The following is a 15,790-nucleotide window of genomic DNA, read 5'->3' as shown; positions in this document are numbered from 1 at the left end:
TCATCTTCTATTTTTTGCCAGTGAGTGGAAATATCTTCTCCATTACGACTCAATCAAACCCTTCTGTGATCTCAGAGAGCTCCATCTGATATCATCCCTCCCATCCCCACAGCTCTCTACATTCGAGGAATATCAGCTCTCTCCTCTTCCCAGGAGTGGGGTTAATTCCCAACATTTGGTCAGAGCAGTGGAAATTAGATTGTTGGAATTGAGTGGCCAGGTATACCCTGTGGAGGTGTCAGGTAGGGGTTTGAGGGCATGGAGACGGTGCTTGCTAGTCCCTATTCAGGTACCCTGTGCCATACAGGAAGCTCTCCAATGGAAAGGGCATTATTCTCATGCCCCCTAAACCACACCCTTCACCCTCCATCCCCCTCAAAAGCCCTGAACCCTCTCAAAGCCCCATGCTCCTTCTATGTCCACCTATGATCTCCAAGCCCACTCAGTGCCCCTTTATACTTCCACCATGCCCCAATACTCCCCAAAATCTCACCATGACCCATACCCCCCAAAATCTCACCGGGCCCCATACTTCCCATACCTTCACAATGCTACACATGCTTCCCATGTTCCACCATGTCCCAATACTCCCCAAAATCTCACTGTGCCCCTTATCCCCCAAAATCTCACTGTGCCCCATACTCCCTCGTCCCACCATGCACCATATTCCCCATGTCCCACCATGCTGCATACTCCCCATGTGCCACCATTGTCCCACCATGCCCCATGTCCCACCATGGTCCCAGTACTCCCCATGTCCCACCATACCTCTTACTCCCCATGTCCCACCATGCCCAATACTCCCCATGTCCCACCATGGTCCCAGTCCTCTCCATGTCCCACCGTACCTCTTACTCCCCATGTCCCACCATGCTCCCAATATTCCCCATGTCCCACCATGCCCCATACTGCCCCGTCCCACCATGCTCCCAATACTTTCCATGTCCCACCATAATCCCAGTACTTCCCATATCCCACCATGCCCCCTACTATTCCATACCTCCACCTTGCCTCCAATATTCCCAATATTCCCTATTCATCCAGCATGACCCCAAAACCCCATATTAAATCCCAGCTGTAGTACCTTTACAGTACAGAAGGCGGCTATTCAGTCCATCAAGTTGATGTCAGCTCTTAGTAAAAGCTAGTCCTGCTCCCTGCTGTTTCGTTGGTAACCCTGCAAACATCTCTTTACATGTTTATGAATGGAGTCAGCCTGGAAAACCTTTCCAGCCGGTTTATTCCGGAGTGTAGGATCCAGTTTCAAATCTGCGCTGCACTGACGCACAGGATGATCAAGAACAAACATCACAGCTTGTTCCACCCACAGGTTTGACCTCAAAACCCACAGGTGACGTAGCAGTTTAGGGAATTTATTTGAAAGAGCTTTTGTTCTTTGAAGTGCTGGCAAATCTGGACCAAGTGACCTCTTGCTGTGCAGTCATGTGACGAGTGGTCTGACCAGTCAGAATCTGTGCAGAGATGACCAGCATCCCAGGGCCTTACCCTGATGCCTTCAGCTGTCTGGGCTTCACAAAATCTGGTCATAGGTACCTTGGTGTCACGGAGCAGACATGAATATGTTTATTCCAACTACCAGTAAATGTTTCAAACATTTCCCTCCCCATTAGTCATGTCTCATCATTAGACTGATGCAGCATTAGAGTGATAATGGCCATTCAACCCATCGAATCTGTGCTACCTTCTAAAGGTGCTAGGCCCATCCCCCTTAGCTCTGCAAACTACGCCTTCTCGGGTATTTATCCGATTCCCTGCGGTTTGTTGCCATTGACCCTGCTTCCTGGAAGGAAGACCCGTCCTGTACAGTTACCGAATGGTCTGATTGGCCAGCAGCTCAGAGGTCCAACAGTGTCTCCTGGAGGCACAAGTTGGGACTGCAGCCAGGCCTCACTGCTGAGGAGTCAGGGCTGACAAGTCTGGTGTTGGGAATCACAGGGAGGGGTGGAATGGGGGTAAGGGGTTGGTGGGTGTGGGAGAGGGTTGAGGGGCCAGAATCTGGGGTTGGGGATGTTGGCGGGATGGGGTGGTGTTAAACCAAAGATTTACATAAAGAAAGAAGACTGGTGGATCTGCATTGACCTAACCATTCTTTACAACCACTGCGTGTCTCTTTTCAGCCAATGAGGCATCTTTGAAGGCAGTCAGCATTGGTTGGGTGGAATACAGCAGCCGATGTGACAGCGAATGGAGGAGGATGTGCATATTGGCTCTTCCATTGCACAGAGGACAACAGTGACTCACACCTTCCTTACACGGTCCCAGAGGCCAGACAGATCTCAGCTTCTTTGCTGTCTGCTTTCAGATTTCTTTCTACCAGTGTTGGATCAGTTTTCTCCAGAAAGGGGCTGACTTTCTGCTGAGGTGCAATCACACACAGGGCTGGCTTCACTGCTCTATCTGGTTGAATGAGCCATTCCTCAACTGAGCCACAGTATGAAGAACCAGCCAGCTGTTCAAAATGCCAAAACTGGGCATTATTCTGTCTCTCTCTGAGTTCCATCTTTTGTATTGTTCGCTCACAGGACATGGGTGTTTTTGGCTGGGCCAGCCTTTATTGCTCATCCCTAGTTGCCCCTTGAGAAGGTAGGGGCGAGCTATCTTCTTGAACTGTTGCAGTCCATGTGCTGTGGTTGACCCACAAGGCCATGAGGGAGGGAATTCCAGGATTTTGCCCCAGAGACACTAAAGGAACAGTAATATGTTTCCAAGTCAGGATGGTTGGTGGCTTGGAGGGGAACTTCAAGGTTGTGGTGTTCCCATGTTTCTGCTGCCATTGTCCTTCTAGATGAATGTGGTCGTGGGTTTGGAAGGTGCTGTCTGAGGATCTTTGGTGAATTTCTGCAGTGCATCTTGTAGACAATACACCCTGCTGCTACTGAGCGTCGGTGGTGGAGGGGGTGGATGCTTGTGGATGTGGTGCCAATCAAAAGGCTGCTTTGTCCTGGATGATGTCAAGCTCCTTGAGTGTTGTTGGAGCTGCACCCATCCAGACAAGTGGGGAGTATTCCATCACACTCCTGACTTGTGCCTGGTGGATGGTGGACAGGCTTTAGGGAGTCAGGAGGTGAGTTACTCACCGCAGGTTTCTGAACCTCTGAACTATTTTTTGAATCACTGTATTTATATGGCGAGTACAATTCAGTTTCTGGTCAATGGTAGCTCCAGAATGTTGATAGTGGGCAATTCATGGCTGGTAATATCATTTATATACTGCTCACAGGATCCCAATGAAAAGCAACAGTTCCGGCTGGTTATTCCCTTTGCTAATCCAGTGGTGGTCGGGACATTTTTGTAGGGCGGGATCAATTAACTCAGAAAAGTATTGCAATTCTTATTTCTGGTGTCCCTGTTTATAGGAAGGCTATTGTTAGGGTTCAGAAAATATTTACCAGGATGTTGCGGGAATGGAGAATTTGAGTTACAAGAACAGGCTGGATGGGCTGGGACATTTTTCACTGGAGCGTAGGAGGTTGAGGGGTGACCTTACAGAGGTTTATAAAATCATAAGGGGGATAGATAAGGTAAATGGCAGGTGGCTTTCCCCTAGGGTGGGGGATTTCAAGACCAGGGGGCATATTTTTAGGGTGAGAGGAGAGAGATTTAAAAGAGACATGAGGGGCAACGTTTTTGCACAGAGAGTGGTTTGTGTGTGGAATAAACGTCCTGAGGAAGTGATGGATGTGGATACAGTTACAATGTTTAAAAGGCATTTGGATAAGTATGTGAATAAGCAAGGTTTGGAGGGATATGTCATGTGCAGGCAGGTGGCACGAGTTTAGTTTGGGAACATGGTCAGCATGGATTGGTTGGGTCTGTTTCCATGCTATATAAATAGGAAGGGTTTGGAAGGATATGGGTCATGTGCAGGCAGATGGCACTAGTTTAGTTTGGGAACATGGTCAGCATGGATTGGTTGGGTCTGTTTCCATGCTGGATGACTCTATGATCGGCAGATTCACTCTTAAGTGTGCTGTAGGCGCAGTTCTAACATGAAATGCACTCCAGCTACTTGTTTATAACATTGGTTAACTGTGTAAACATATAAGCTAAGGAAGAGGAGCAGCGAATTCACTTGTGAGTGTGACTGTGTGCATCGGACTGTTTCATTTGTTTTTCAGATGTGGGTGTCAATTTCAAGACGAGTATTGTAGCCCACCCTGACTTGGCCTTCGATTGAATGGCACGCTAGGGCATTTCAGAGGGTGGGTTCAGAGTCAGCCACATTGCTGTGGGTCTGGAGTTACATGTAATCCAGACCAGATAAGGATAGCAGATTCCCTTCCCTTAAAGAGCATTAGTGAGCCAGATTGGTTTTGATAACAATTGATGATAGTTTTGTTTTTGCAATTACTGAGACTAACTTTCAATTCTGAGCATTTTCTCAAAGATCTCTTTTTACTTGTCGAATGTAGAGTCTGTCAGTTACCACAATGAGATCTGAGCTGAAAATGTGTTGCTGGAAAGGCGCAGCAGGTCAGGCAGCATCCAGGGAACAGGAGAATCGATGTTTCGGGCGTAAGCCCTTCTTCAGGAAGGGCTTACGCCCGAAACGTCGATTCTCCTGTTCCCTGGATGCTGCCTGACCTGCTGCGCTTTTCCAGCAACACATTTTCAGCTCTGATCTCCAGCATCTGCAGACCTCACTTTCTCCACAATGAGATCTGAGCTAAACTTCCCAAAGCATTCACTGGGACCCCTGGGCAATGACACCAGACCATCATTTGACCTCGAGGTTAAAGCATTTAGATAGACAGACACATGAACATAACTCAATTGGTTCATGTGACTACAGACCTACAGCAATGTGGTTGCCTCTTAACTCCCCTCTGGGCAATTAGGGATGGACAATAAATGCTGGCCTAGCCAGCAATGCCCTCATCCCATGAATGAATAAATAAAATAAAAACAGCCAGACAATAGAGGGATGCAGACCATTTTCAGGCAGATACAATGGCATCATAAAGAACAAAGAACAAAGAAAATTTACAGCCCAGGAACAGGCCCTTCAGTCCCCCAAGCCTGAGCCGATCCAAATCCACTGTCTAAACCTTTCGCCCAATTCCTAAGCATCTGTATCCCTCTGCTCCCCACCTACTCATGTATCTGTCCAGACGCACCTTAAATGAATCTACCGTGCCTGCCTCTGCTACCTCTGCTGGTAAAGCATTCCAGGCACCTACCACTCTCTGTGCACATGTATCCCCCTTAAACTTTTCAAGTCTCACCTTAAATATGTGACATCTCATTATCGAATCCTAACCTACTCAACCTCTCTTCATAGCTAGCACCTTCCATACCAGGGAACATCATTGTAAACCTTCTCTGCACCCTCTCCAAAGCATCCACAACCTTTTGGTAATGTGGCAACCAGAACTGTACACTGTATTCTAAATGCGGCCGAACCAAAGTCTTGTACAATTTTAACATGATCTGCCAGCTCTTATACTCAATACCCCGTCCGATGAAGGCAAGCATACCATATGCCTTCTTAACCACTCTATCCACCTGTGCAGCAACCTTCAGGGTACAATGCACCTGAACTCCCAGATCGCTCTGCTCATCAACTTTTCCCAAGGCTCTTCCTTTTACAATATAGTTCACTCTAGAATTAGACTTTCGAAAATGCATTATCTCACATTTGCCTGTATTGAACTCCATCTGCCACTCCTCTGCCCAACTCTCCAGTCTATCCATATTCTCCTGTATTCTTTGTCATTCTCCTATGCTTTCTGTTACTCCACCAATCTTTGTGTCATCTGCAAACTTACTGACCAGACCAACAATGCCCTCTTCTGGATCATTTATGTCAATCACAAACAACAGTGGCCCCAATACTGACCCCTGTGGAACACCACTGGTCACCTTTCTCCATTTCGAGAAAGTAAATCATGTTCAACACAGTCAGAGTGAGCCAAAGGGCCTGTTCCTGCACTGTTCTATGTTCTATGATCAGTGCACTGCTGAAAAACACAATGGCGGAAGCGCTGAAATTCTTGTTGTTCCCTCTCCAGCCCCAACCTTGTTGCCACGTGCAATATTTTCTGAACAGCAACTTTCCAACTTTGCTGTGAACGAGACAGGCACTGATCTGATTCCCCGCTCATGTGATTTCAACATTTTCACTCTGTCAGTCAGCTTTACTCCAAGCTGGAGTCCCAACCGCATTTTCATTGATAAGGCTACAGATCATCTGAGCAAAATCTCTTCTTCAAATGGGTTTTCCAAACATTTTGCATAATGCATACACACTATTATGAAGATGTGCTATCTGAAATCTTAATTTAGTTCACCCACTGAGCACATTTCCCCACTTGGACTTTTTTTGGAAGGAAAATTTTGCAAAGCGAAGGAGGCTGGTTATAATAGTGAAATTATCTGCATTTGCGAAAAACACAGGCTACTCAGTCAGGGTCACTATATCCAAACCAAATTCAGAGAGAGGTCACACGAGTTTTTGAATGTAATGAAATGATTGGATTTAAACACACACCACTCAGAGCGAAAACTTACCTGAAATAACGATATTCACCCTTTCTCTCTCTTTCTCTGAAATCCCTCTCACCAAAATGCATGAGTTGAATACTCACATGGAATGCCTCAAAACCACAAGCAAAGGGTTAGGGAAAAGTCTGAATAAATTCTACTGTCTCCACTTGAAAAGAACTCAGCTAGCCATATCTGATCCAGGAAGAAATCCCAATGTCAACAGGGTTTCCTTGTGCAAAGTGACTTGCAAAGTATTTGGAACAATTAGAATTTTTATTTCTGAATTCATCCATTAATTGGCCAAAGTCCATTTCAAATAACGCACTGTTTGTATTTGTGTGTGTTTTTTTTTCAAGAACGGTGCTGTTTAAAATTGTAGTTTAAACCTCATGTTAATTGAATCCCGATAGTGTGGAAGCAGACCTACCCTATCCCTGTAACTCTGCATTTCCCATAGTTAACCCACACTGTCTCTACATTCCTGGACACTATGGGCAATTCAGCATAGCCAATCCGCCCTAACCTGCACATCTTTGGACTGGGCAAGGAAACCCACACAGATGCAGGGAGAACGTGCAAATTCCTCACACACAGTCACCCGAGGGGGGAATTGAAACTGGGTCTCTGATGCTGTGAGGCAGCAGTGCTAACCTTAAATGAGTACCTCTTTGCTTGATTAAGTTTATTGTTTACAATTCTTTAGTCATTACTTAAGGGCACGGTCTGACTTGTTTCTGATACTGAGCTACATGAACTCTGATATATATAACTGGCAATATCACCTCCATTTTTAACTTTAAATGTTGTTGTGTTTATTGGAGGAGTGGGACATGAAAAGGAATTGGTTCGTCCCTTCCCATTCAAGTTTAACAATGTAAGTTGTCAAAGAGGGTTCCAGACACAACTGCACTGACCCACTCAACGAATATGACACTATCTATTTCAGTATCAATTTCCTCTACATGCTCAGAAACATACATTCTGAAGATGTGACAGATAATGTTTAACAGTTGAATTGTGGTGAGTTGCAAACAAAACAGGAGTGTCAAAGCTCACAGAATGTGGATGCTTCAGATCATAGAATCCCTACAAGTGTGGAAGCAGGCCATTCAGCCCATTGATTCTACACTGACCCTCCACAGAGCATCCTATCCAATCCCTGTAACCCTGCATTTCCATGGCTAGCATCTAACCTACACATCTCTGCACACTATGGGCAATGTAACATGGCCAATCCACCCTAACCCGCACATCTTTAAACTGTGGAAGGAAACCGGAGCACCCGAAGGAAACCCACGCAGACACGGGGAGAATGTGCAAACTCCACACAGACAGTCACCCGAGGATGGAATCAAACCCAGGTCCCTGCTACTGTGAGGTGACACTGAGTGATGGTGACACCTATTGCTATGCATTGCTATGGTCCCAGCCGAAGTTATCACTGGGCATATCAGATTCCTGACTGAAATCTGGCTTGATAGATCTAATGCTGTTTCATTTTTATTTAACGCATTGGCCTTTTTCTGAAATGCCAGTGTACAATGCTGCAGATTCGGTGTTTGCAGTAAAATAAAAGTAACCAGAATAAAATAAACCAAACGACCAGGTTTATATTTAGCACGGTTTGAAAGATTTTGAAACACATGGTAGAACAAAATCCCTTCTATCTCAACACCATTATTTTAAGGTACTGAAGTACCACAGTTCACTTGTCTATCATCTCTAAACATTTGACTTACCTGTTACTTTCAATTCCCAATCTTGATAACATTTTACATTATTATTTATACAATTGAGATTAAATTTTCTTAGCTTAAAATAATCCTCTTCAGGATTCTAACCAAACACTGCTGATCTGGAATTTTAAAACCTAAATCCCAAAGTGACCCCATTTAGGGGGTGGCACGGTGGCTAAGTGGTTAGCTCTGCTGCCTCACAGCACCAGGATCCCAGGTTCTATTCCAACCTCAGGTGACTGTCTGTGTGGAGTTTGCACATTTTCCCCGTGTCTGCGTGGGCTTCCTCCGGGTGCTCCGGTTTCCTCCCACAATCCAAAGATGCACAGGGCAGGTGAATTGGCCATGCTAAATTGCCCATAGTGTTAGGTGCATTAGTCAGAGGGAAATGGGTCTGGGTGGGTTACTCTTTGGAGGGTCAGTGTGGACTGGTTGGGCCAAAGGCCTGTTTCCACACTGTAGGGAATCTAATCTCATCTAACTGTGCTAAATATTGCCTTGAGAAACAGTTCTTACATCTGGTACCTGCCAATTCTTCTGTGATTATTCCAAAATCTTTTTAATCTATATGATTTAAAATCCATTCTTGATGCTTCCAAACCAAAAGCCAGCTAATATTATTCAATATAAATAAATTCTTACTCCAGGAGGGCACTGACCAGTTTCTCTCTGACACATTCTGATTTGAAGTCATGCCTCTAGAAATACTGACAAATTAATTATTACCCTTTCATACACAGACACCCAAACCACATGCCACTACTACAAAATCCAAATTTTAAAATACATAGAATATAGATAATTACAGCGCAGTACAGGCCCTCTGGCCCTCGATGTTGCGCCGACCTGAAAGTATAGAATCCCTACAGTGCAGAAAGAGGCCATTTGGCCCATTGAGTCTGCACCAATCCTCCTTAGAACATCTCAACTAGATCCAGCCCCCACCCAATCCTGTAATCCCTCATTTTTCATGGCTAAACCACTCACCTGCACATCTCTAGACACAATGGGGCAATTTACCATGGCCAATCCATCTAACCTGCACACAGAGTCGTAGAGTAAAACAGACTGGATATAGACCTTTCGGTCCAACTCGTCCATGCCAATCAGACATCCTAAACTGATCCAGACCCATTTGCTGGCATTTGGCCCATATCACTCTAAACCCTTTTTATTCATGTATCCTTCCAGATGGCGTTTAAATGTTGGAATTGTACCAGGCTCCACCTCTTCCTCTGTCAGGTTGTTCCAAACACGAACCACCCTCTGTGTGAAAATGTTGCCCCTCAGGTAATTTTAAAATCTTTCCCCTCTCACTTTAAACCTATAGTTTTGGACTCCCCTGTCCTGGGAAAATGATCTTCGCTATTCACCCCATCCATGCCCCTCATGGTTTTATAAACCACTATAATGTCACACCTCAGCCTCCGATCCTCCAGGGAAAACAGCCCCAGGTCATTGCATGGACTGGACTTTTGTGGCTGGGGCTTCTCAACACTCGTCAGCCGTCAGGCTGCTACATGACCATCTTAATGTAGTACTGAGGGAGTGCCACACTATTGGAGGGCCAGTACTGAGGGAGTGCCGCCCTGTCGGAGGGTTAGTACTGAGGGAGTGCCACACTGTCAGAGGGTAAGTACTGAGGGAGTGCCGCACTGTCAGAGGGTCAGTCTGAGAGAGTGCAGCACTGTCGGAGGGTCAGTGCTGAGGGAGTACTGCAATGTCAGAGGGTCAGTACTGAGGGAGTGCCACACTGTCAGAGGGTCAGTCATGAGGGAGTGCCGCCCTGTTGGAGGGTAAGTACTGAGGAGGTGCCGCACTGTTGGAGGGTCAGTGGTGAGGGAGTGCCACACTTTCGGAGGGTCAGTGCTGAGGGAGTACCGCAATGTCAGAGGGTCAATACTGAGGGAGTGCCGCACTGTCGGGGGGTCAGTGTTGAGGAAGTGCCGCACTGTCAGAGGGTCAGTGCTGAGGGAGTACCGCACTGTCAGAGAGTCAGTACTGAGAGAGTGCCGCACTGTCGGAGGGTCAGTGCTGAGGGAGTGCCGCACTGTCAGAGGGTCAGTACTGAGAGAGTGCCGCACTGTTGGAGGGGTCAGTACTGAGGGAGTGCCACACTGTCAGAGGGTCAGTACTGAGAGAGTGTGGCGCTGTCGGAGGGTCAGTACTGAGGGAGTGCCGCACTATCAGAGGGTCAGTACTGAGAGAGTGCCGCGCTGTCAGAGGGTCCGTACTGAGGGAGTACCGCACTGTCAGAGGGTCAGTACTACGAGAGTGCGGCGCTGTCGGAGGGTCAGTACTGAGGGAGTGCCGCACTGTCAGAGGGTCAGTACTGAGAGAGTGCCGCGCTGTCGAGGTGAAATGTTTCAGGTGAGATACTAAGTCGAAATTCCAGAATCCTGCAGCTACGAGGCTCCAGTAGGAAAGATGGACCTTAGTCCAGCAGTGATCCTCTGCCGTGTTGGCTTGCTCTCTGAAAAGGTGTGAACAATAGGAATTGGAACTGGAGCCTCTGACCAGAAACGCAAGTTCCAGAAGAGGTTAAGTAAAAGGGATCAAAGTAACAATCTGATTGAGATCATTGCACTTTGGAAAATTCACCCTACAACTGCCCCTCACACCAAAATAAAGGGCCTTGTACTTAGAAAGGGCTGAGCTTACTTTCAGCCAGAAGTATTGATGTCAAACTTTATAAAGGGTCTGTTGGGTTATTGGTCTGTGTTGGGACTACTGCACAAAAGGCATTAGATAAATGCAATTTGTTCAGACTGTTATAAGGTGTGGGCAGAGGTGCAAGTGACGGAACAGTGCAGTTCAATTGGAGATGACCGTGAGATCTCAGTCACCTCTCTCTGCGTTTACAAGAATGCAAAACCAACAATGTTACCACAGGCCCTGGCTGTCCCAGCTTACTCATAACTCCGGTCACCATAACAACGAAGCCTGCTGCTCATCAGACGCAATTCATCACACCTAAAGTGATTCTTTTCCTGCCCAGACATCTGTCTAACTCCAAGGTGTGAGGGACGTATTCGGTCTGTCTCTGCAAGTGACCTTTTTTCACATTCACACCTTGACATGTAACATCAAAGGGCCAGTGAGTGTCACAGTCAATCTCGTCTTATTTTTATTCACTCATGGCATGAGGGCAGGGCTGGCCGAGCCAACATTTATTGCCCATCCCTAATTGTCCAGAGGACAGTTAAAGGACAGTCACACAGCGTCACATGTAGGCCAGACCAGGTAAGGATGGCGGTTTCCTTCCCTAAAGGGCATTAGTGAACAAGATGGACTTTCACAACTATTGACATTGGTTGCCATGAGGCGTACTTTTTAAAAATCAAATTCAAATTCCATCATCGCCCATAGCTGGATTCGAACTCAGAACATTCCTTGTATCTCGGAATTAACCATCCAGTAATAGTATCACTGGGCCTTTGCCACTCCATTTTTGGCACCGCATGGATTGTCCACACCCACATGTTCCATGTGGGCTCTCTAGGTGTCAGACACAGGAACCCGGGGAGATTTTCCCTTCCTTAGGAAGCCATAGCCCTATGGAGCAGTGCTCTCACCTCTGGGCCACAAGGTTCGTGCCTCAATTTAAGCCCGAGCTCAGACATTTGAGCATTTTTTTCTCGTACGGAGGTATAGGGAATTGGTTCCCCGTGTTTGTGGGGCAATGGTACAGTGGGTTAGAGAAAAGGGAGGGAGGAGAGGGTGTCTAAATCAAAATGGAATTGGAGATGGTAACTGTTAACTTCCTTAGTGACGTGGAGGTGCCGGTGTTGGACTGGGGTGGACAAAAATAAAAATCACATAACACCAGGTTATATCGGGGAGAAACTGAGGACTGCAGATGCTGGAGATCAGAGTCAAGAGTGTGGGGCTGGAAAAGCACAGCAGGTCAGGCAGCATCCGAGCAGCAGGAGAGTCAACGTTTCAGGCATAAGCCCTTCATCAGGAATGTTGTTATAGTCCAACAGGTTTAGTTGGAAGTGCAAGCTTTCAAAGCTACCTGACGAAGGAGCAGTGTTCCAAAAGCTTCTATTTCCAAATAAACCTGTCAGTCTATAACCTGGTGTTGTGTGATTTAAGCCTCCTCTCTTTGCTCAAACTCTCAGTTCTGACTCATAGGTTTGCTGGCACAGTCTCGATCTTGGGTACCTCGTCAGAGCTAACCGTCTCAGTGCTGTACTGAGGGAGGGCTGCACTGTCAGAGGTGCAGTGGGGTATTAAAGCAGGAACCTACCTGCTGTCTCTGGTGGATATAAAGGATCCTGAGCTGATTGTCAAAGAAGAGAGTTCCCTCCCTTTGGTCTGTCCATTAACTAAATCTGCTTAAGAGAGGAGTTGATTATCTCCCTCTTTGTACAATATCAACCTAGACCCATTTTCTCATTAGAGGGATGACTGGTGGTGAGTTTAACCTGAGGGTCACAACACCTTGGGCAAGGAGACAGGGTTGAGAAGACAGGACCTTCATGGTGACCTTAGCCAGAGCGGGAATCGAGCCCACACTATTGGTGTCACACTGCATCACAAACCTGTTCAACTGAGCTGACTGACTCCTGTAGCTATGAAAACATGCACTATGTGCAAGCTGGTGTGGTGGCTGAGTGATCAGCACTGTGTGTCTCACAGTGCCAGTGACCCTGGTTCAATTCTGCCCTCAAGCAACTGTCTGTGTGGAGTTTGTACATTCTCCCTGTGTCTGCATGGGTTTTCTCCCACGGTCAAAAGATATGTAGGTTGGGTGGACTGGCCATGCTAAATTGCTCCATAGTGTCCAGGGATGTGCAGGTTGGGTGGATTAGCCATAGGAAATGCAGGGCTAGAGAGTAGGGAGCTGGATCTGAATGGGGTGCTCTTCGGAGGGCTTGGTGCAGACCGATGGGCTGAAAAGCCTCTTTCTGCATTGAAAGGATTCCATGGTTGCTGTGCATCGTAGAATAGTCCAACAGGTTTAATTGGAAGCACACTAGCTTTCGGAGCGACGCTCCTTCATCAGGTGATAGTCATCACCTGATGAAGGAGCATCGCTCCGAAAGCTGGTGTGCTTCCAATTAAACCTGTTGGACTATAACCTGGTGTTGTGTGATTTTTAACTTTGTACACCCCAGTCCAACACCAGCATCTCCAAATCATCTTAGAATATTATGCTTCAAGAGAGCTTTGACCGGTCATGATGATCTCTGAATAACTGAATATTTTTTTTCCTAATATTTCATTCCCTTCACCAAACTGAGCAGCTGTCTGATCGGGTCAATCCTTGGGAAAACGAGCCAAACTTCCCTCAGTTTGTCCAATATCTGGCTCCCTGACCTATATGTCCATCTGCAGGAGACCCTCGTGCTTGCTACATCTCTTCTTAGGAACTCACACAACACCAAAACCCACAGAGTTGAAGGCAGACCAGCAGCAGCCAGGAGGTCACAACAGTTTCAGAATACTCCCTTTACAAAGAACTCACTTGCTCCATCCAATGGTATCCTGGCACAGAGTGCACCCCCTTCCCCAACCCCACCCACCCACATCTATCCAGTGCCTCAAAACCCACTGCCATCCTTTCACTCCAATCGTTGACAGCCATTCAACCTTGTGATGCGTCACACTCGATGTCTGAGCCCTTCAGCCAGGAGGGAGAATGGTCAGGAGTGGCTGTTGGTCTAAGGGAGGGCACTGCAATTGGGATCTTCCTGTGCCGCTGGTCTCACCTCTGCAACCACGAACCAACCTGACCAGCAGCAGTCAGTAGACGGAGGGGGGGAAAAAAAGTAACTTTTTACCTACCCTCTTGGTTATCCTCCATGGCTAGTTCGGATTCTCTGTGAAACTCTTCACCTCTCAGTTCAGTGCTAATGAGTAACAAGACAATCAGAATAGGTGGGGACTGGCCCTGAATGATTGGAGCCCCTGATGAGAGAAATGGGTTTCAGTATCTCCAGTCTTGCATTCGAATGTGCACTGACCCTCAGCTCTCTGATCACAATCACTTCCTCCTGAGCTGTTAAGGCGCAAGGCACTTTTGTTTGCAACGATTACCATAAACCTTTGAATGGAGCTAATTGTGGACTGCAGAAACGACAGCACTGTGGCTAGGGACTTTACAGAGAGAAGTCAGGCTGGCTCAGAGCACGGTCGGGTGCAATTTAACTCCAAGTGTAGAGAGGGGAGTTCAGCAGAACGGGTATAGGTTGCAGGAGTTTAACTCCAAGGGTTGGGCTGGAGACAGTGGGGCTTGCTCAGCACGGAGCAAAGGAGATTGAGGGGAAAATTTGATTGGGGCGTATGAGATTGAGACAGGTTTAGACAAGCAAGTTTTGAGAAGATTTGTAGCTCAGGTTGAGGTTCTGGATGTAGGTTTGCTTGCTGAGCTGGAAGGTTCATTTCCAGACGTTTCGTTACCTAGTAGGTAACATCTTTAGTGGGGCTCCGAGCAAAGGTTTAGACAAGGTAGGACAAGTAGAGCTGTCCTCATGGTCTGTGAAGATCGTTCGTTCACCCGGTGAACACTGGAGGTTGGGTCGTTAAATACTGGCACGCTGAGCTAAGACTCCCACAGTGCAGGTTAGGAGTAGCCATGCTAAATTGCCCATAGTATCTACGGGTGTGTAGGTTAGCTGTTACCGGGATAGGACAGGGGAGTGGGTCTGGGTGGGATGTTCTTCAGAGGGTCAATGTGGATTCAATGGGCCAAATGGCCTGCTTCCGCACTGTGGGCTTTTACAATTCTCCAGGAAGGGTGTCCTGGGATACAGATGACATCACACAAGTTCACAATTGGATCTGCCATATTTTATTGACAGCGGAACAGATACAAGAAGCTGAATGGCCTACTGCTCCTGTTTCTTATATTCCCATGACTGTAGAAAGATTAGGAGAAAGTGAGGACTGCAGATGCTGGGGATCAGAGCTTAAAAATGCTTATGGTCTTATGGGGCGGAGAGGTCGGGAAGAAGATTGCAGGTCAAGAAGGCAGTGCTGAGTCCGAGGGTTGGGACTGAGAAAAGGTGGGGGGAGGGGAAATGAGGAAGCTGGAGAAATCTGCATTTATCTCTTGTGGTGGGAGGGTTCCTAGGCGGCAGATGAGTCACTTTTCCTCCAGGTGTCGTGTTGCCATGGTCTGGCGATGGAGGAGGCCAAGGACCTGCATGTCCTTGGCGGAGTGGGAGGGGGAGTTGAAGTGTTGAGCCACGGGGCGGTTGGGTTGGTTGGTCCCGGTGTCCCAGAGGTGTTCTCTGAAACGTTCCGCAAGTAGGCGGCCTGTCTCCCCAATGTAGAAAGATTAGGCAAAGCGGCACTGAGCTGAATTTTGAATTGAAAAGTAGGCTCACGGGGCGAATGTCCTCCTTCCATCCTGTATTATTCTGGGGTGTGAACTATCCTCAGTCCCAGGCATCTCCAAGAGAGGAATGTGCTCATTTTCAGGCATGGAGTTAAAGAGGCAACCCTGCCCTTTCCTGGGAATGTTCCTAACAAGGTGCGTGGGTCTCGACCCTGGGCAGACCATAAAATAGACAGCAACACACAAAAGCAAAGCCTGA

At 47.2% G+C, this 15,790-nt stretch overlaps 1 protein-coding gene across 2 annotated transcripts in view; it reads right to left on the bottom strand.

Moving 5' to 3' along the window:
- The window catches only part of LOC122542234 (cytohesin-3-like), a 72,472-nt gene extending 58,270 nt beyond the window's left edge, over nucleotides 1-14,202 (bottom strand). Inside the window, exon 1 of one of the 2 annotated variants that reach the window (XM_043679758.1) lies at nucleotides 14,033-14,202. Coding sequence is in view for 1 of the 2 variants with exons in the window: in XM_043679754.1 (XP_043535689.1) it covers nucleotides 14,037-14,055 (19 nt within the window). In the remaining variant the exon portion in view is untranslated. The remainder of the gene's footprint in view (nucleotides 1-14,032) is intronic. The other variant, XM_043679754.1, reaches the window with a different exon arrangement.
- Nucleotides 14,203-15,790: the final 1,588 nt, after the last annotated feature.

This window comes from Chiloscyllium plagiosum, chromosome 39 (genome assembly GCF_004010195.1).
Source record: "Chiloscyllium plagiosum isolate BGI_BamShark_2017 chromosome 39, ASM401019v2, whole genome shotgun sequence".
Classification (NCBI taxonomy): Eukaryota; Metazoa; Chordata; class Chondrichthyes; order Orectolobiformes; family Hemiscylliidae; genus Chiloscyllium; species Chiloscyllium plagiosum.
The sequence above is the reverse complement of the archived record's forward strand: the minus strand, read 5'-3'. Positions and strand labels throughout refer to the sequence as shown.